Below are 17,630 nucleotides of genomic sequence, written 5' to 3' on the forward strand. Positions count from 1 at the left end.
GCGGGGATGCTCGCCTTCCCCCGCAGCCTTCAGCGCGACCAGCGCTGCCAGGAGCTTCCACCGTGCCCGGAGCCTGCCCGGCTGGCCGGGGGGCACAGCGCTAGGGGGGGCCGCTGAGCCGGCAAGAGCCGGGCCGATCTCTATGGTGGCGGCAGCACCGGCCATGGGAGCCGAGCGGCAGGCGCGGGCCTGCGCTGCCTTCTACGGGGCGCTGGGCATCGCTCAGCCGGTGCTCTCCTGCCTGCGCTGCCTGCGGCAATTCGCGGGGTAAGAGGACGGGGTCCTGGGGAGAGGGGACCCCGGCATCCCTAGGGCGCGAGTTCCCCCCCCCCCCGCCTCGGGAATATCCCGGCGTGGAGCCCCCGAGCATGCCCCGGGCGCTGGTGCTCGGCGTGGGAACCCTCGAGCATCCCCCGGGCGCGGATCTCGGCATCCCCCGGGTGCGGGTACCCGGCGCGGGTGCCCCCGAGCATCCCCCGGGTGCGGGTACCCAGCGTGGGGACCCCGGCGTACCCCCCGGTCGCGGATCTTGGTATCCCCCGGGTGCTGGTGCCCGGTGTGGGGATCCCCGAGCATCCCCCGGGCGCGGATCTCGGCATCCCCCAGGTGCGGGTACCCGGCATGGGGACCCCTGAACATCCCCCGGATGCTGGTACCCAGCGTGGGACTCCCGAGCACCCCCCAGCGCGGATCTCGGCATCCCCCAGGCGCGGGTACCCGGCATGGGTCCTCCCCGAGCATCCCCCGGGCGTGGGTCGGGAGGTAGAGCTGTAGGCTCGGCTCAGACCCCGGTATGGCAACCGAGCCACCCCCCCGTCACTTGCCCTCATCCCCTTCCAAGCCCGCTCTGCAGCAGCAGGGCAGTAAGTTTTTTGGGCCCTCCTGCCCGGCCCTGCACCTCTTCCCCCCCTGCCCCGAGCTTGCGTTTGCCAGCACACGCTGGGTTTTGGACTTTGAGCTTTGAGGAGTTGTGAGTGTTTCCGCCCCTTCCCCTCCGACCCCCCTGGCCATGCAATGCTGCTGCAGTTGGGAGAGGACCATTGCAAGCTGGAGCACTCCAACCCTAACCCCCGTCAAGCTGGGGCACCCCTACCCCAATCCAAATCAAGCTGGGGTGCCCCCAACCCTAATCCCCACCAAGGCAAGACACCCCCACCCCAATCCAAATCGAGCTGGGCTACCCCCACTCCAACCTATATCGATCCGGGGTACCCCAACCTTAATCTCCACTGAGCTGGGGTACACCCCACCCCAATCCCCACCGAGCCGCGGTATCCTCACCGCCATCCCCATCCCGTTTCAGGAGCACTGCCAAGAGATGCAAAGACAAGCACCTGGAGGAGGCTCTTCTGCTGTCACGGGCACTGAGCGAGGGTCTGCGGGCGCTGGGTGATGCGGAGGCACAGCCCCTGCTCCGCTGCGTCCTGGCTTTCCAGATGGAGGCAACTGGCAGCTCCAGCTCCTTCCAGAAACTGGAACAGGTCTGTATCGCAACTGCAGCTTCAGAGCTCTGTCAGCCACAAGTCTAAGCCATGGTCTTGCCCAACTCTGCCTGCCACCGGCACAGCCCTGGTGCAGTGCGTCCTTACCGGCAAAGGGGCCACGGTGATGCCGCAGATCTCCTCTAAAAGCGCATTGCGGCTGGTATCTCTCGGGGGTCTGGGCTGACTCGGGGTGTCTCTTAGCAGATTGTGACCCAGCTGGCGGTGGGGAAGGAAGCCCTGCTGTCCCAGGAGGTGGGCGCGCTGCTGGCCGGCCTGGTGCCGCAGGGAGAGGTGAGAGCACCCCAGTTGTGCGGTGGCACCAGCTTCCACGGGGGCTGGAGCCCACTTGCGACAGGAGCCTCCTGGTTTGGGCTGCCCAGGGTGCTGGGTGCTTGCCCTCGCTTGCAGCTGGTGACACATGGTTGCCTGTCACACTGGCCCTTTGCTCATCGCTGGGGCAGTTTCTGGTGCAGGCAGGACCGTCCTGTCCAAGGCACCGAGACCCAGCCTGTCGTCACGCAGGTCAAACTGTCCTTCTGCCCCCACAGGTGCTGTCTCCTGGAGACCTTCAGTCAGGTCAGTCTCTGCTCCTTCCCCTCTGGAGGCTTCTCCTAGCCCACACCACCGCATGGGACACCTCCTGTCTGCCCAGACTGGGTCCTCTGCACTCGTGGGAGGGGGAGCAGGGATCAGCTGGATCCGTGCGATCTCTGCAGAGGTCCCACGGCACCCAGTGGCTGCCCACCCGCCCGGGATGGCTGGAAACCGGACAAGCCAAAGCATCCCCTGCGTCCCAGCCCCGTTCCTACCCCGCTTACCGGCAGCGCAGCCCCTGGTGTAACCAGGAGCAGGGCTGGCTGCGGGCACAGTGACGGGAGCTGATGCTGTCCCCTTGCCCGCAGTGTGCATGTTCATAGAGGAGAGCAGCCTGGGCCGGCAGCACTGGCAACAGAACCTGGCCCCGCTGCTGCAGGGCCTGGCCACCACCTTGCGCTGGGTGCTGCAGAGCCAGCCCGCGCCCGGCGGCATGTGGGGCTACCTGGCCGTCAAGGTAAGAGCCGAATTTTGAAGGAGGGTGGAAGGATCAGTCCCTGCAAGGACTGTCTGGGACTGTCCAGGAGGGATGTGACACACAGAGCCGCTTCGAATGGACATCCCATCCCTGGGGAATGGCTGCTTTTTCGGAGGTGAGGGATGCTGACCGCCATCCCTGCGGCCCCCGTCTCTCCTCTCCTCCAGGCCTGCCTCCAGCTCTTCCAGGCGCTGCCGAAGGACGTGGCCCCCCTGGTGTGGAGCATGGCGGGGAAGAGCGAAGCCCTGCAGAGCCTCCTGGGGCTGCTGCTGGAGGTGTCGTGGGGGAAGGTGTGTGAGGCCCCGGGGAGGGAAGGTGCTGCCTGTCCCAAGGAGCAGAGCAACGCCATCCTTCCCGGCTGCTTTCCCCGTTCCCTCCCCGAGGGGAGCCTGCAGAGGCAGCCCCAGTGTCTGGGGTGTCCAGGGACCCTGCTTAGTTGCCTGCGTGGGCAGGGAGGGAGGGTTAAATGGCATCTTGGTTTTCAGATGGTGTTTTCAGCTGTGCCTTTGCCTCCCTTGCAAGCCCAGGTCCCAAACAAGGACGCGCGGCTGCTGGCGGGCACGGCGCTGAGCATGCTGCTGAACACGGCCCCGCAGCCCGAGCGCGGGGCCAGCGCCGCGCTGGCCCTCTTCCAGCTCCAGCACCGAGGTGCGTGCTCCCTCCGGACCCAGGGTCAGCCTCTGGCGGAGGGGACGGCAGGGACAGGTGTGTTTGAGTGCCAGGGGACGGCAGATGGTGCCGCTCAGCAGTGGTGCAAGCCGGACTCTGCTGCGGTGTCCCACTCTCGGGGTCTGGGAGCTCCGGTGGCCACCGGCCACCTCCCACGGTCACTCTGGGAGGAGCCAGGGCAGTTGGCTCTCAGAGCAGCATTTGGGTTTGCCATCTTTCTGCTGCCTAACGCAGCCATTTCCCGCCAGGTGGGGGGGAGCTGCAGTTCGGGGAGCTGGCATTGGAGGTGCCCCCGGTCCTGGAGCCAGATGGGCTGGAGAAGCTGGTGCTCACCAGAGGTTTGCTGACGTGCTGCAAGACCGACATCCTCAGCTGTCAGCTGGAGAGCTTCACCCGCCAGGTAGGAGAGCTCAAACCCACCATCCAGGGATTTGGAGAGCCCCTTGCGCAGGGCTGGCAGCCGCCGGCGGGGGCTGTGGCTCCCCAGGGGACGTAGCCAGGCTGCACCGTCAGCACCAGCAGCTCCACACATCCCGCTCATCACGGTGCATTAGCCAGGAGCCTGCTTTTCCAAAGACATCTGACCAGGGATTTCCCTCTCCTGGGGAGCTGAGAAGCCAGGGGGTGCCAAAAGTAGCCCCCGCACAAGCAAAGCGGCAGCAGCGTTCGGCCCCCCAGGCAGAGCGCAGCCCCTGCACTGCCCAGCTCCAGCATCTCCTGAGTCCTCAAGAGCTGAGGACTTCCAGTCAGGGAGCAAAAGCCAGCAATACACTGCTGTAAAAGCAGAAAAGCCAGGCAGTGCTCTCCTCGCCTGCCCGATGGTGGGGTTGTCTGGCCCCAGAGAGCCCGCGCCTGCCCGCTCCCTGAGCCGCCCTGCTCCCGCAGGCCTGTCTGCTGCTGGACGTGGTCCTTCCCGCGGTGTGTGCCCTGACCAAGGAGCAGAAGGACTGCCACTACTACTGCTTCCAAGGTAGGAGATGATGACGCCACTGTGGCAGGGAGGTCTGAAAGGTTCCCTGTGTTCATGACACACGGGGCCCCTGCAGCACTTCATCTTCTCCCAGGGAAGATGCTTTCCTGGATCTCAGTAGCTAGTTTGGAAACTGCTGTTAATTTCTGCTCTGTCCCAACGGACACTAGCCCTCTCAGGCTCTTGCCTACCCGTCAGGGAAGCCGCTCCCCTTGCGCACGGGGTCCCTAAGCCTGGCAGCCCGCACCGGCTCTGCTGCCGGCGCGTCTGGGGGCGGGGGCTGCAGGGGGGGTCTCTGCTTTTGCAGCCGGTGCCCTGTGGCTGCAGCGCCTGCGGGACAGCCTGCCCGCCGTCTGGCACCTGACGGGGACCCGCATCCTGACCCAGGACGCCGAGCCGCTCCAGCAGCTCACCCAGCTGGTGTGGGACAACGCCGAGACCCCGGTAAGGATGGGGTGCCAAAGGCCCATGTCACTGCAGCCAAAACCACCCCTTCCTTCACCCAGCTCAGCTGCTGTTCCCCTGCCCATAACACACCCCGGAGCTGCCTGTTTCAGCTCCATCAAACGGCTACATCCCTGTGCCTGCGGCTGCCTGCAGCCACCCTCTGTCAGGGCAGGGGCACCCGCGCTGCTGAGGCCGGGGCACTTGTCACACCCATGTCCCGGTGCTTCACCCTCCCACCAGTGCAGTCCCAGCCTGCCCACATCTGCTGTCTCACCGCCTGCCATCCCCACGTCCCCGGCTCCTAACCCCCTGCTTACCAGGCAGCACTGAAAGTCCACAGCCACGGGAAAGTGAAGGGTCTTTCCTGATGCAAGAGGGGAAGCCCACCCTAACCGCTCCTGCTTGCCATCCCTCTCCCCCCAGGTGGAAGGGGTTTCCGAGTTCATCCACAGCTCCTTCCGACTGCTCCTGGAGATCTACCACCTCGAGTGCCAGCACTTCCAGGACCAGGAGAGACCCCTCTACCAACAGATGCTGCAGAGGGTGGTCTCGATGCCGTGGCAAATCAAAGCCAGATACGTGCCCCTGTGTGCCATCGTGCCCTACGTGGGCAGCCAGCAGGTAGGGAAGGCGGGGGGACAGGGAGGCTCGGTCCTGGCTGGCACTGCTGCTGGGGTGGCACAGCCTCTGTCCCCTGCCTGTCACCTTCTCCTGCCCAGCTCAGCCATGGGGGCTGGCAGCCCTCCCAGCCAGGGGATGGTATCCCCGGTGGGGCAGTGAGCTGCAGCTACAAGGATGAATCCCTGGGGACCGCCAGTGGGGAGGGATGCTTTGACAGTTTGCCCACCAAAATCTGGCCAAAAGCAGCTTGGGGTACCAGAGATGCTCAGTGCCATGGGTGACCACAGGGTGGTCTGTACCCAGATCAGTCCCCCTGCTTCAGTTTGGCAGGGAGATGAGGGTCTTCTGTCTTTCCCCCAGGTGCTGGACGCCTACCCAGACCTGCCGCAGCACCTCCTGAGCTGCCTCTCCACCAACCACCTGTGTCCTGCAGCCACCGAGGTCTACAAGGCCCTGGTGCGGCAGCAGTGTGCCGAGCGGCAGGACGGGCAGCGGGGCACGGATGCAGCGCTGGCAGAGCGGTGGGCGCTGCGCTGGCTGCCGCTGCTCTCCCAGGCGCTCCGCTCCCCCCTGCCCATCCTGCAGAGCAACGCTGCCAACCACCTCCTCGCCTGGACCCTGCGGCAGCTCCCGGCTGCCCAGGCGCTGCTGGACGCTCAGTTCAGCGGCTGGGACACGGCGTCGCTCCGGGCTTGGGTCTCACTGCTGAAGGCGCAGAAGAGCGTGGCGGGGGCCCTGCCGCTGCGGGGCGAGGTGCTGGAGCGGCTCTCCTGCTGCCTGGGCGCCCGCGAGGACGGCGTTCGGCTGGCGGCACTGGGTCTCCTCTGCTGCAGCCCCAGCACCAACCAGCCCCTCTCGGGCAGCGAGGTGCGGCTGCTGCGGGAGTTCCTGCCCCTCAACCTCAACTGCGACTCCTCCTCGTTCCGGCAGCTGCTGCAGGCAGCGGTGAGGAAGGCGCTGGTCCGGCTGCGGGACAGCTCGCTGGCCCAGCTGCGAGGGAAGGTGCCCCAAGGTGCCGAGCTGAGCGAGGGAGCGGGGCAGCTCGCCCAGGCAGTAGGTGAGGCGGCCGCCCCGGCATCTCCGCCGCAGCCCTGGGGGATTCGCATGTGGGTGCCCAGCCTGGCATCGCTCTCTGCCCACAGGCTTCGTGGAGTGGCTGCTGCAGCTCAGCATCGCCTCGCTCAGCCCGGGCTCCAACTACCAGAGGAAGAAGACGGCTCTGCTCCTCCTGGCCGCAGTTTTGGAGACTTGCACGGACACCTGGAGTCCCGAGAAGAAGAAGGGCCAGCCCCCGCGTGAGTACGGGCAGCCCCCGTGGAGCATTGCCTCTCGGCTGCAGGGGTGCTGCCCCCATCCCCATCCCACCGCCCTGTGTCCCCGCCGCAGGGACCATGGCCACGCTGCTGAGCTATGCCCGGCAGAGCGGCTGCTGGGACTTCTTCTCCCAGACCAATTTGTTGGCCCTGCTGAGCTGCTTGCAGGACAGCACTAACGAGGTGAGCCTTAACGGTGAGAAAGCTGCCTGCCTTGGCCCCACGGGGCTCAGAGGGGAAGGGCAGCGGGCTCCCCACACGGTGGGCTTTCCCCCCATGCGCTGCCCCAGCCGCTTCCCCTCCGTCTTGTGTCCCAGTTCCCCCCACCTCTCCTGTCTTGACAGATCAGAGACTTGGCCTCGGAGCTTCTTGTCCGCTACTTCCCCCCGACATTCCCCGAGCCCATCGCCCTGGCTCTCTTCCAGCTGGCCCAGGACGCCCTGGGCAGCCCGCGAGTGCAGGAGGCTGAAGCCGGAGCCGTGCTGATGAAGACCATCCTGCAGAAGTATGAGCTCCCGGCCTCCCCGTCCCCATGGCGGCATGGCAGCCCCCGAGACCATGTTGGCAGCCCAGCTGTGTATCGCCAGAGGCTGCATTTACATCTCAGGGCAGCGAGGGCTTGGGTTTGCAGTAGCCTTGCAGTGGGGAGCTGGGTAGGGTTGGTATGCGGGACCCCGAGACAGGGTAGGAAGCAGCCACACAACGGGAGTCGGGCAGAAAACTCCCTCATCCTCACAGCAGCCTTTACCTCTTCCCCCAGGTCAGACAGCAGCACCATGAAGAGCCTGGCCCTGGAGGCTGAAGCAGCCCCGACGTTGCCCAACCGAGGCCTGTGTTTCGCTCAGCACCTTCTCCACATGCTGCAAGCCCAGTACGCTGCGGCGTGCCGGGACCTGCTGCGGGCAGCAGCCACCGCGCCAATGCACGGTACGTCCCCAGCCTGGCAGGGTGGCGGGCGGCTCCTGCCGTAGGTCTCCTCCCTGGGAATTTGGAGCAGGCAGGAATCGTACAGGCAGGACTGAGGCCACAACTCCGTGCTGATGCTGCATCCTTGCCTCAGTTTCCCTGAATTACTGCTCCACCTGCCCAGCATGCCTGTCGCCCAGGGGCCCTGCGCGCTCCCCTGCCCGTGAGCCATTTCAGCTGCAGGCTCGGGCAGCGGAGCTGGGGTGACACCAGCCACCACCGTGACCAGAGCTGGGTGTTTGTGCAGGAGCCATCGCAGCCCTGCGGAGGTGCCTGCTCCAGGTGCCGGAGGTGGCCGCCTCCATGCGGGCAGCAGAGTTGGTGCAGAGCTGGCAGGAGCTCCTCACCCGCCTCGTCACCACAGCGAGAGACGTCACCTCCTTCCTGCTGGGCGCTCTGCAGAGTCGGCAAGGCCCTGGCGCCGATGAGCAAGGTGAGCACGTCCCCATGGCGGGGGACCAGCCCCGGGAAGCAGTGACACCTCCGTCACAGCTGTCCTCGACCCAGCAGCCCCCCAGCCTGCAGGGGAGGCACTTGCTTGGGGCTCACTGCCTCTAGCAGGGGACGGCAGCGGGGCCGGGCAGGTCAGCCGGGGAGTAAGGTCCAGAGCAGGACACCCAGGCAAGGATGCTGCGGGCCTTGGGCAGAGGGTCCTGGAAACCACAGGGGCAGAGCAGATAGTGCCTGGGTTTGGGTCCTTTTCTCAACTGCACATGAGAACAGCAGCAGAAGTAGAGGCAAAAGCCTCCCAGAAGCAGCGAGACTCTTGCCCGCTTGGAGCAGCCGGAAAGCGGGGGCTGGTGGGGCCCTTACAGCGACGGCTCGGAAAGAGCAGTGGGGCAAAGCGCAGCCGTGGTCCTGAGCCGGGCACATCGCAGGACAGGAGCCACTGCCATTTGTGTGCGCTTTGAACAGGGGATCCCCCCGTCCCCCCAGCAGCATCCCCCTCCCTCTGCCCCTCGCTCCCCGCAGGCACTGCCCCACATCACCCCGCTCAGACCAGGCTTCTCCCTTTCGCAGCTGCTGCCCCATCGTTTGCAGACATGGGGAACGCCATCGGCTCCCTCATCATGCTGGGGAAAGGCCAGGGGCAGGAGGAAGAGGAGGAGGACTCAGTCCTGCTGTCAGAGGAGCACAGCCTGATCCTGACCTGCTGCTGGGTATCGGTGAAGGTAGGCACCCCCCTGCATGGCACCGGGGAGAGGGGCAGCCCGGCACGGCACCCACCACCCAGCTCCTGGGTTCCTCAGCTCCCCTGGGGGCATTCACCCTCCCGAGGGACAAACATGGGGAATCTCTGCCCTTACCTCCAAGCTGCCACAGACCATCCTCATCCCCTGCCAGGGAGGATACAACCACCACCCTCTCCCAAAGCAGCCACCTCCCTGCCTGCCCTTATGTAGCCCAGCTGGCTCCCAGGCACTGACAGACCCCAGCTGTGGCAGAGCCAGGCTCCCTGGCTTGCAGCTCATCATAGCTCCTTTCTGATGCCACCCATCCTGGCTTCTCCTCGGAAAAAGGCCATCTCTGCCATGCACGCCCTGCAGCTGGCTGGGAAACCTCCATGCTGCGGAGCCTGGGTGTGCTTGTGGGCATCCCACTGGCCACGCTGCCTGATGGTGCCGGCAACCAAGAGCGCCTGTGCTGGGGGGCAACAGCAGCACCCGCTGCGCTTCCCTGCGGCAGTGGTGGCGGGGCAGGACAGGAATGGGGCAGGACAGGAATGGGGCAGCCCCACTGCCGGTCCCCATGACCTTCTGCTGCTTCCCAGGAGATAGGGCTGCTCCTGGGGGGCCTGGCTGAGCTGCTGCTGGCCCCAGCGCTGCCCGCCGGATCGGGGTCCCTCCTGCCGCTCCCCACCCTGCAGATGGCCGCAAAGGTCTTCCAGGAAATCCTGCTGCGGTGCCGGCACTGGGTAAGAGCGTGTCTCGCCGGGGGTGGCTCAGTCCCATGCCCGCCCCTCCAGCCCTGTCCCTGCCCCGGGCCGATAGCCGGGGACTCTCACTGGCACGCAGGGAGGGCGAGGGCAGCGGGGCAGGGTCTGCTCTGGGGCAGGACGTGGCGCACGGCTGGAAGCCCCTGGCTGGGATCCCAGTGCCAAACCTCATCACCTTCCCCACGCCATCATGTCTTCTCGCTTTCTCCTTCCCCTTTGCAAAGAGGTTTCTGGGGGGCTGGCGGGTGCCCCCTTCATGGCGCGGGGGCCTGACGCTGCTCTGCCCTAGGGAGCGGTGGAGGGCTGCAGCATGGGCTTCACCAAGTTTTGTGCCACTCTGCTGAAGCACCCGGATGCGGAGCTGCAGGCCATCCCGCAGACCATGCTGGAGCAGGTACTGTGCTTGTTCTGCCCCATGTTCCCCCCGTGCCCCGGGGAGCCCCAGGGCCGTGTCCCTGTGTCCCCCCAGCTGCCTGGCAGCTGAGATGCTGGAGGGCAGGGTTGGCGCGGCCGGTCCCCTCCCTGCAGAGCAGCTGCAGGCTCCAGCCGGCAGGTTTCCAGCCATATCTCGGGTGGGTTTTGTTCCTCAGGGCTTAGAAGCGCTGAGTGGACCCCGCAGCAGCTCGATCACGCGCCGTGCCGCCGGCTTCCCCATGCTCTTCCTCTGCATCGTCAGCGGGGAGGCCCCGGCGCAGGCACGGCCGCTGCTGACCCGCTGCATCCAGACACTGCTAGCCTTGGCCACCACAGCCCTGCCGCAGGACTGGGACCAGACCCTCGACCTCCCGCAGGTGAGTGCAGCGGGCGCCGAGCTCCTGGCTGCTGTAGCCCGTTTGGAGACAGGGTGATCTGCACGAGGTCCCCTAAAGGGAGCTGTGGCAGGTACCCCAGCAGGAGGCTGTGTACTGGCACAGAGACCTCAGGGTGAGCAAAGAAATGCAGTCCTGGCCACGCTGCCCATCCTGGGAGCCCGAGAGCTGATGGCCCCATGGCTCCCGTCTTTCCCACCATCTTCCCTTTGCTCGTAAGCGTGAGCCCCCTCCCCACGCAAGTGCTGCTGAGCCCCGCGCGCTCTCCCCAGGTGTGTGCCTGCCATGTGCTGCAGACACTGGTGCGTGGCGCGGGGCTGGGCGGCGCGGTGCTGCGGCACGCCACGCCGATGGTGGCCCTGGCTCTGCGGGGCCTGGGCTCGCCGTGTTGGGCCATGAGGAACGCAGCCATCCAGCTCTTCAGTGAGTACCGAGGGGGAGAGATCCCTGCAGAACTGATGCAGAAGTGTGGTGGGACGGGCAGGGGATAGGGGGGACCTGACGCTGCTTTCTGCCCTGTCCCTGCAGGTGCCCTCACGTCCCGGCTGCTGGGCCAGCAGCGGAGCCGTGGGGAGGGCTGCCTGGCGGAGGGGGTGAGCCTGCAAGCCTTCCTCGGGCAGCACCCCCAGCTGGGCGCCGTGCTGCTGGGCGAGCTGGGGGCGGCTGCCGTGCCCGTGCCGGGGGGACCCCAGCTGCACCCCGCGCTCCATGCCGTCCTCACCCTCCTGGCCCAGCTGCAGCCCAGCGCTGGTGGCCCCGGCAGGTGAGGGGGCAGTGGGGATGCTCTGCCCCGGCCAAGGGCTGCTGCAGCAGGACGTGGTCCCTGCGGTCCCTGAGCTGGCCCTGGCTCTTGGTGGGGTTTCACTCTGGCCGGAGCATCACCGCGCGGTGCCCTTTTTGCTTCACAGCCGCTCGGCTTGCTTCCTGGGGCCGCTGCTAGGGCTGGCGGGCAGCCCCATCTACGCCGTGCGCTCCATGGCTGCCAAGGCGCTGGTGCCGGTCGTCCCACCGCCCCAGCGCCGGGGGCTCCTCCTGCAGCTGGCCCGGCAGCTCCCCACCGCACCCGGACGGGTCCGCTCGCACAACGCCGTCCACGGACACCTGCTGCAGATGCGGGCGCTGCTGGCCCCCGCTCCGGGCACCGACGGGTGAGTGGTCCCACGCCATCCCCCACCCACGGCCCCTGCGGTTGCTGTGTGCCGAGATGCAGCGTTTTGGGCTGCGGCCCTGCGGTGAGGCTGCGTGTCTCCCCGCAGGCTGTCGGCCGAGGCGCTGCGCCCCGTGGCTCTGCAGCTGGAGGCGCGGGGCTGGCTGCTCACCCCTGCCCAGCGCTGCCCGCTCGTCCGCGCCGCCTTCCTCCAGGTCCTGGCCCTCCTGCCTGCCTCCTTTAGCCCCAGCTTTGCCCAGAGCATCCGTGACGCCATCAGCACCGAGCTGGGCAGCCTCCCACCCGGGGGAAAGCCAGGATGTGCTGAGCTGCAGGTACTCCTGCCTGCCAGGAAAATCACCACCATGACCTTCCCCTGGTGGCGAGCCGTGGGGTGGGAGGTGGGGACCCCTCACCTGGGGGGCACACGCCCCACTCAAGGCCAAGTGTTGGAAGCGGGATCCTGGTTCTCCTGCAGGTGGGCTTGGCCGTCCTCCACCAAACCATGGCCCGCTTCGTGTGCAGCGAGGGAGCCCGGCTGGCAGACGACAAGCAGATTGGCGCTGTCTGCTCGCTTCTCCGGCAGCCGAATCCTGACGTCCAGCTTGCCATCCTGAGCTGGGTGATCTCTGGAGAGGGAGGAACGTGTGAGGAGCTGGAGAAGGCTCTTGGGCTGACATTGCTGGTATGATGAGGCTCAAAAGTCACCAACTAAAGCAGAGGGTCCCCAGTGCACCACACAGGTGGCATCCTGGGTGCCCACCCAGAAGCACGGTGCTCCCCAGGCTGAGGGTTCACGGGAGTGGGGCACTTGCCCGGTTGTGATGAGGTTGCCACCCAGCGGTGCCGGGGACACTAACCATGTACCTTCTTTCCTGTTGTCAACTAGGAGAGCTTGCGGTCGGTGCTACGAGAGAGAAGGGACAAAGAGTTCCTGAGATTGTACCTTGAGGCTTTGCTGCATCTTTACAGAGAACCCTCATCGTGGTCCCAGGAAGCTTCCCGTAAGCTCCAAGGCTCCTCAGCAGCATGCCTGGAGATGCTGCTGCACATGGTGGAGGCTGAGTGTCCTGGCCCCGACCTCCTCCTCCAGGCGCTGTGTGCTGCCAGCCTGCTGCTCGCCCACTGGTATGTCCCTGCCGCTGCCGGGAGGCTCTGCCTGACCCTTCCAGTACTTGCTGGAAACAGAGCCACGACTTCTCGCCTGTAAATTGCAGCCGGCTTTGCGCTTGGGTCCTGCGGTCTCAGGGCAGCTGGTGGTCTTTGGAGCACTGGACGGGGCTGGAAGGTGTACCTGAAATCCTTGTCCTTCCGGGGCCTCTGACAGGTTTGAAGGCGAGGACAGCACGCTGCTGGAGCGATGGTGCGTGGTGCTGGAGGAGTGCAGCCGGTCTGCTTCGTCCGAGGTGCTGCGGCTGGCGGCTGCCCGCTCCCTGCAGAAGGCGGGTGCCGATGTGGTGCGACGATCCCTGCGTGCTGCCTGTCCCTCGCTTGTCCCCGTGGCTCTGCGGTAGGTCCTTGCAGGACCAGCGCTGCCCACAGTCCCGGGGCATTGCGGGTTAATAGGCTGACCCTGCACAAGGCGATGTCCCCGGCAAAAAATTCAAGGGCATTAAAGAAAACCCCACGCGTTCAAAAACCGCAAGCACCCAAGAGCTTGCAGCCTACAAAAAGTTTCTGGGTGGCATTTTAATAGAAGCATCCGGTCCCTTACGAGCAATAAACCGCATTAATGGATCCCTGGATCCCTGTTGCAGTCCCTGCCCTCCCGAGCAGTGAGCTCTCGGGTGGTGGCTGTGCCTTTCACAGCCCGGGAGAAAAGTCCCTGGGCAAAGCATTGCCCTGGGGGTGCCTCCTCCAGGCAGGATGGGGATGCTCTGGGGATTGCGGTGGCCTTCCCTTCCCTTCCCTTTCCCCAGGCTGATAAATGTTGGCATTCACCTTCTGCAAGACGAGGAGCGGGAGGTCCGGCACGAGGCCTCGGGATTCGCCAGCCTCCTGCGGCAAGACGCAGGCAAGCCGCTCCGAGACGGCTGTGTCTTCGTGCAGGACAACCTGGGCTTGCTGGGTCTCCTGCAGCTCCTCCCGGCAGAGTTTGGGGAGCACCCCGAAACCTTCGACTTGCTGCTGCAGCATCTCCCCGTCCTAGATCTCAGGGGCATCATGGAGGAGCTGGAGGCCAACAAGTGAGTTGCCAGACCGCTGGGCTGGGCATGAGGAAGCATGGGGGGCCATGGGGCCACCCCTTGGCTTCACCTGTGCCTCGGCTTTCTCCGTGCAGAGCCACCAGCCTGTACAAGGAGGATGAACCCAACGTTTTTGCGGAGCCGGCCGTTCTTGCACGGCAGCTGCTCGCCATCCTGCTGCAGCTCCTGGAGAAGGCGCCCGCTGGCAGCCCGCCCCGTGCCTCAGCTCTGCGATGGCTGGCGGCCACGGGCCCCGGCATCCTGCGCGACCTGCGGTACTGCGAGCAATGCTGGAGCCAAGGTACGGCACGGCGGGAGCAGGGGGGTGTGAAGCCCCCAGGACAAGCTGGTGTCCTGGTCCCCTGGGGGGGACCCTGCTGTGCTCAGAGCTCCTTCGCCCACTCTCTCCACAGAGCCCGCTGCCCGCCGGGGGATGAAGGCGCTGGGCTGTGCCAAGGTGCACATGGCCGTGGCCGTGCTGCTGGTGCGGGCCCAGCTGGCGGCACAGGTGCTGCGGGTGCTGGGCGACAGTGCCACCACCGTGCCAGGGCTGGGCGGCGGAGCCCAGGAGGTGGAGCAGGAGCTCGCGATGGTGCAGGGGCTACTCGCACAGCACGGGCTGGCCCCTGCGCTAAGCCAGGGCAACGTGCCAGGGGAGCCGGGACCACCGTCTGGGGCTGCCTGACAGCTGCAGGCATGGAGCGGCATCACACCGAGCCCCGCAGCCACATGTCCCTCCATTTGCCGGGTGCTCTCTCTGGCCACCAGCCGGGACTGTGGGTTCGGTGGTGTAACTCAGGGGAACCCCACTCGCCGTGCAGGACACGCTCCCTTCGTTTCGTCACTCTCCCTCTCCCAAGGACACCAGTGCAGCATCACCTCGGCCCCTGCCTGCGCTGCTGCCTGCAGCATCCCTGCTCTCGGGTCCGGCTGGAAGGAGGGGACACACACCCCGAAGCCCTTGGCACTGCTCAACTCTCACCGCCTTATTTTTTTAACTGTTTTAACTCCTCTCATTTGCAGTGGGCTGACCCCCCAGCTGCAAGGTACTTTCGCCTCTGCGCTGCTGTCCTGGTTTCAGCTGGGATAGAGTTAATTTCCTTTCCAGTAGCTGCTGTGTTTGGGATTTGATGAGAAGAATGTTGAGGAATGTTGGTAACACATATTGTTCTCATCGTTGCTAGGTAATGTTTATATTAGCCAAGGATTTTTTCAGCTTCCCACAGAAGTGAAGAGGGAGCACAGACAGGACGAGCTGGACAAGGGGATATTCCATACCGGAGCCATCATGCTCAGTGTATCAATGGGGGCTGCCTGGGAGGCAGGAGTCGCTGCACAGGATGGGTTGGGCAACCGATCATCGGGTGGTGAGACCAACTTGTGTTGTATTATTTTATTTGGTATACTCTTTTAATGTTGTTATTTTTTTCTCCTGTTACAGTTCTATTAAAATGACTTTATCTCAACCCATGAGTGTTTTTTTCCCTTTCCTTTTTTCCCTGCCCTACCGAGGGCGGGGAGGAGTGAGCGAGCAGCTGCTCCTAGTTGCTGGCTGGGCTTAAACCACAACAGTCCTTTTTGTCACCCAACACGGGGCTCAGTGGCTGGAGATAACGGCAGACCCGACCAGAGCACGTTAGAACAACTTTGTTACAGGTGTTCATTGCATTAAGAGTCACAGGCCGCAATGTTGATTTATTTGCTCTCAGAGTCACTGCACTTGTTCTCGGGGTTGCGTTTTGGGATACGGTACCTGTGGTCCGTGTTCCCTGTTGTGCTGTTTATCGTCCCTGGGAAGCGGCTCAAGATTGTTGTTTTGCTGTACCCTGGCGGGCTCCCAACACGCTGACACCCTGCTCCGCAGCAGAGGGCTCCATCCCCGCTCCTCGGGAGGCATCTAGCGGGATCTACGCCTCAGTACACTTCTTAACTTCCCGGAGAACTAGTCTCTGGGGGGGACACCTTCCCCCACCTCCCCTTCTCCACCAGGCTCTTGAGGACTGTGAATACCCTCGGGATGCTCAAACCAACAGGCTTCTATTGCCAGGTGCTTCACTGCTTCTGAGTACGTTTCGGGTCTTGCTAAGGGTTAAACATCGGTGTGTACGTGGGCACGCTATTCCGGACCCCGTGACTAACACCACAGCTACTCCAGCAACGAGCACTGAACCAGAAAACCAACCTGTGCTGGTATCAGTCGCCCCAGTACAGAAGAAGGAATCAGGGGTGAAGGCGGCTGCAGGCAGCAGCTGAACTGGGATCAGATTAGGGCTGTACTGGGGAGCCCCAGACAGTGTTGAGGATCCAGCAGCTCCGCTCTGTGGTGGCACACAGGGGAAGGCAGTGTGTTGGCATGCAACAGGGATCGGTGTCAAATGCCTCCCTGTCCTGAGGCGTGCCAGGGGCTGTAGGCTCGTGGCACCAGGCTGCTGGTTGGCCACAGCCACCTCTTCAGCTTCTTTTCTTGTGGGTCACCCACAGCACCCCCAACTGTCTCTCTCATGTTGCCCAGGATGGTCCTGGCCACATGTACCCTTGTCTTATGCAGCACACGTAGCTCCAAGCACAGACCCATCTCTTCCCAACAAACTCCTCCACCCCCTTCCCCATACTTGGGCTGGACTCACCTCCTCCACGCAAGCCTGTAGTCCCAATAGGTAGGGCTTGGCAGAAGCTCTGCTGTGCCTCCCACCCACGGCTTTTACCCAACCCTAAGCGGAGTAATTCCCTATAGCCACAGCCCCTTAGAGAAAAGGGGGCCTTTGGTACTAATGGAGCACCTGTGCTCCTTGGCTACACCCATCATCATCAGCCTCATCACCCACAGCTGCAGCCCCTGCCTGTGGGAGCCAGGGTGGTGTGGCCACAGCCATCACAAATCACATGTATCATCTGTGGGTTGTCCCAAGGGTCTTCCTCCCCTGTCCCAGGGGACTTGTGATTCACTGGTCAGCTTTGCTATCATCTGTAGGCATCTCGCATTCCTACGATCATAGATGTGTCACCTGTTGTTCTTTTACTAGACCTAGACAGGCTGCAGGAATGAGCCAGCAGGAACCTTAAGAAATTCAACAAGGACAAATGCACCCAGGAAGGAAAAAACCCTCATGATAAGACAGGCTGGGGACCGACTGACTGGGGAGCAGCTCTGCAAAAGAGGACCCGAAGGTCCTGGCTCACAGCAGGCCAAACACAAGCCATTGCTGTGCCCTGGCAGCAAAAAGGGCCAGCAGCACCCTGGGCTGCATTATGAGGAGCACAGCCAGATGTTGAGGGAAGGGATTATCATCTTTACGCAGGTCTCAGTAGGCCATATCTAGACTACTGCATCCAGTTCTGGGCCTCTGCAAACACAAGACCTTGACCAACTAGAACGAGTTCAACAGAGAGCCACCAAGATGGTGGCTGGACAAGAACAACCTCCTGAAGTCCCTTCTGACCTGAGGTGTTCTGTGATCATATACCTTACACTCCATTTTTTTGGAAGTTGGGCCCACTGCTGCCATTGCACATCTTTTTCTTTACCTGAATGCCTTTCAAATAAACAATATGCCTCTAATTGTCTTTTGGCCTCTGGTCCCAGTTTTGCCACATCTATACCAAAATTACAGGCTATTGCAGCCTTGGATGGTTTTACTGGTTCGGTTATCTAGGTCTGAATAACCTTGCTTCCCAAGACGCCCCTGTCATTATTCCGGGCTCTCCTCTGTCCTTGATTCTTCTACCCAGCTACAGTCAAGTGCAAGGAGGCTCTTATCGTATACACTATCTGATATTTTACACACCAGGTCAGTGGGGTATGCCTCACATCCCTTCAGTATCCCCTGAAGCCCCTCCATCATAAAGTTCCTGTTGTGTTATTGGATCAGACAGTTAGGCTGTGGCTGTCACCATGTCAGCCCTGCCCTAATTCCTCACCAGAATATCCTCGTGCTTCTGTCGGGAGGCTTCTGCAGCGCATTTCGTTGCTCTAACACCAGGCCATTTTCAACTGAACCTTCCTCAGAATC

General features: G+C 63.7%; 1 protein-coding gene across 3 annotated transcripts; it reads left to right on the forward strand.

Moving 5' to 3' along the window:
- Positions 1-60: 60 nt before the first annotated feature.
- LOC134522971 (tRNA (32-2'-O)-methyltransferase regulator THADA-like) lies at positions 61-15,090 on the forward strand. 3 transcript variants are annotated; one of them, XM_063351280.1, is made up of 31 exons: positions 66-267; positions 1,304-1,481; positions 1,689-1,775; positions 2,033-2,060; positions 2,387-2,535; positions 2,724-2,846; positions 3,084-3,204; positions 3,474-3,625; positions 4,111-4,195; positions 4,503-4,639; positions 5,066-5,263; positions 5,624-6,320; positions 6,406-6,558; positions 6,650-6,759; positions 6,921-7,081; positions 7,337-7,503; positions 7,790-7,975; positions 8,563-8,714; positions 9,314-9,457; positions 9,768-9,872; positions 10,069-10,269; positions 10,560-10,710; positions 10,816-11,050; positions 11,196-11,435; positions 11,544-11,769; positions 11,913-12,119; positions 12,324-12,562; positions 12,762-12,944; positions 13,354-13,620; positions 13,716-13,921; positions 14,034-15,090. In XM_063351280.1, the coding sequence occupies exons 1-31, from the start codon at positions 143-145 to the stop codon at positions 14,303-14,305; spliced, it is 5,685 nt and encodes a 1,894-aa protein (XP_063207350.1). In that variant the 5' UTR covers positions 66-142; the 3' UTR covers positions 14,306-15,090. The 3 variants fall into 3 exon arrangements, 2 of the variants coding, with proteins under 2 accessions (XP_063207351.1, XP_063207350.1); XM_063351281.1 differs by lacking the exon at positions 14,034-15,090 and having other exon boundaries at positions 62-267; positions 13,484-13,620; positions 13,716-13,856; XR_010073185.1 differs by lacking the exons at positions 13,354-13,620; positions 13,716-13,921; positions 14,034-15,090 and having other exon boundaries at positions 61-267; positions 12,407-12,562; positions 12,762-12,899.
- The last annotated feature ends 2,540 nt before the right edge of the window (positions 15,091-17,630 follow it).

Source organism: Chroicocephalus ridibundus, chromosome 13 (genome assembly GCF_963924245.1).
Source record: "Chroicocephalus ridibundus chromosome 13, bChrRid1.1, whole genome shotgun sequence".
Taxonomy (NCBI): domain Eukaryota; kingdom Metazoa; phylum Chordata; class Aves; order Charadriiformes; family Laridae; genus Chroicocephalus; species Chroicocephalus ridibundus.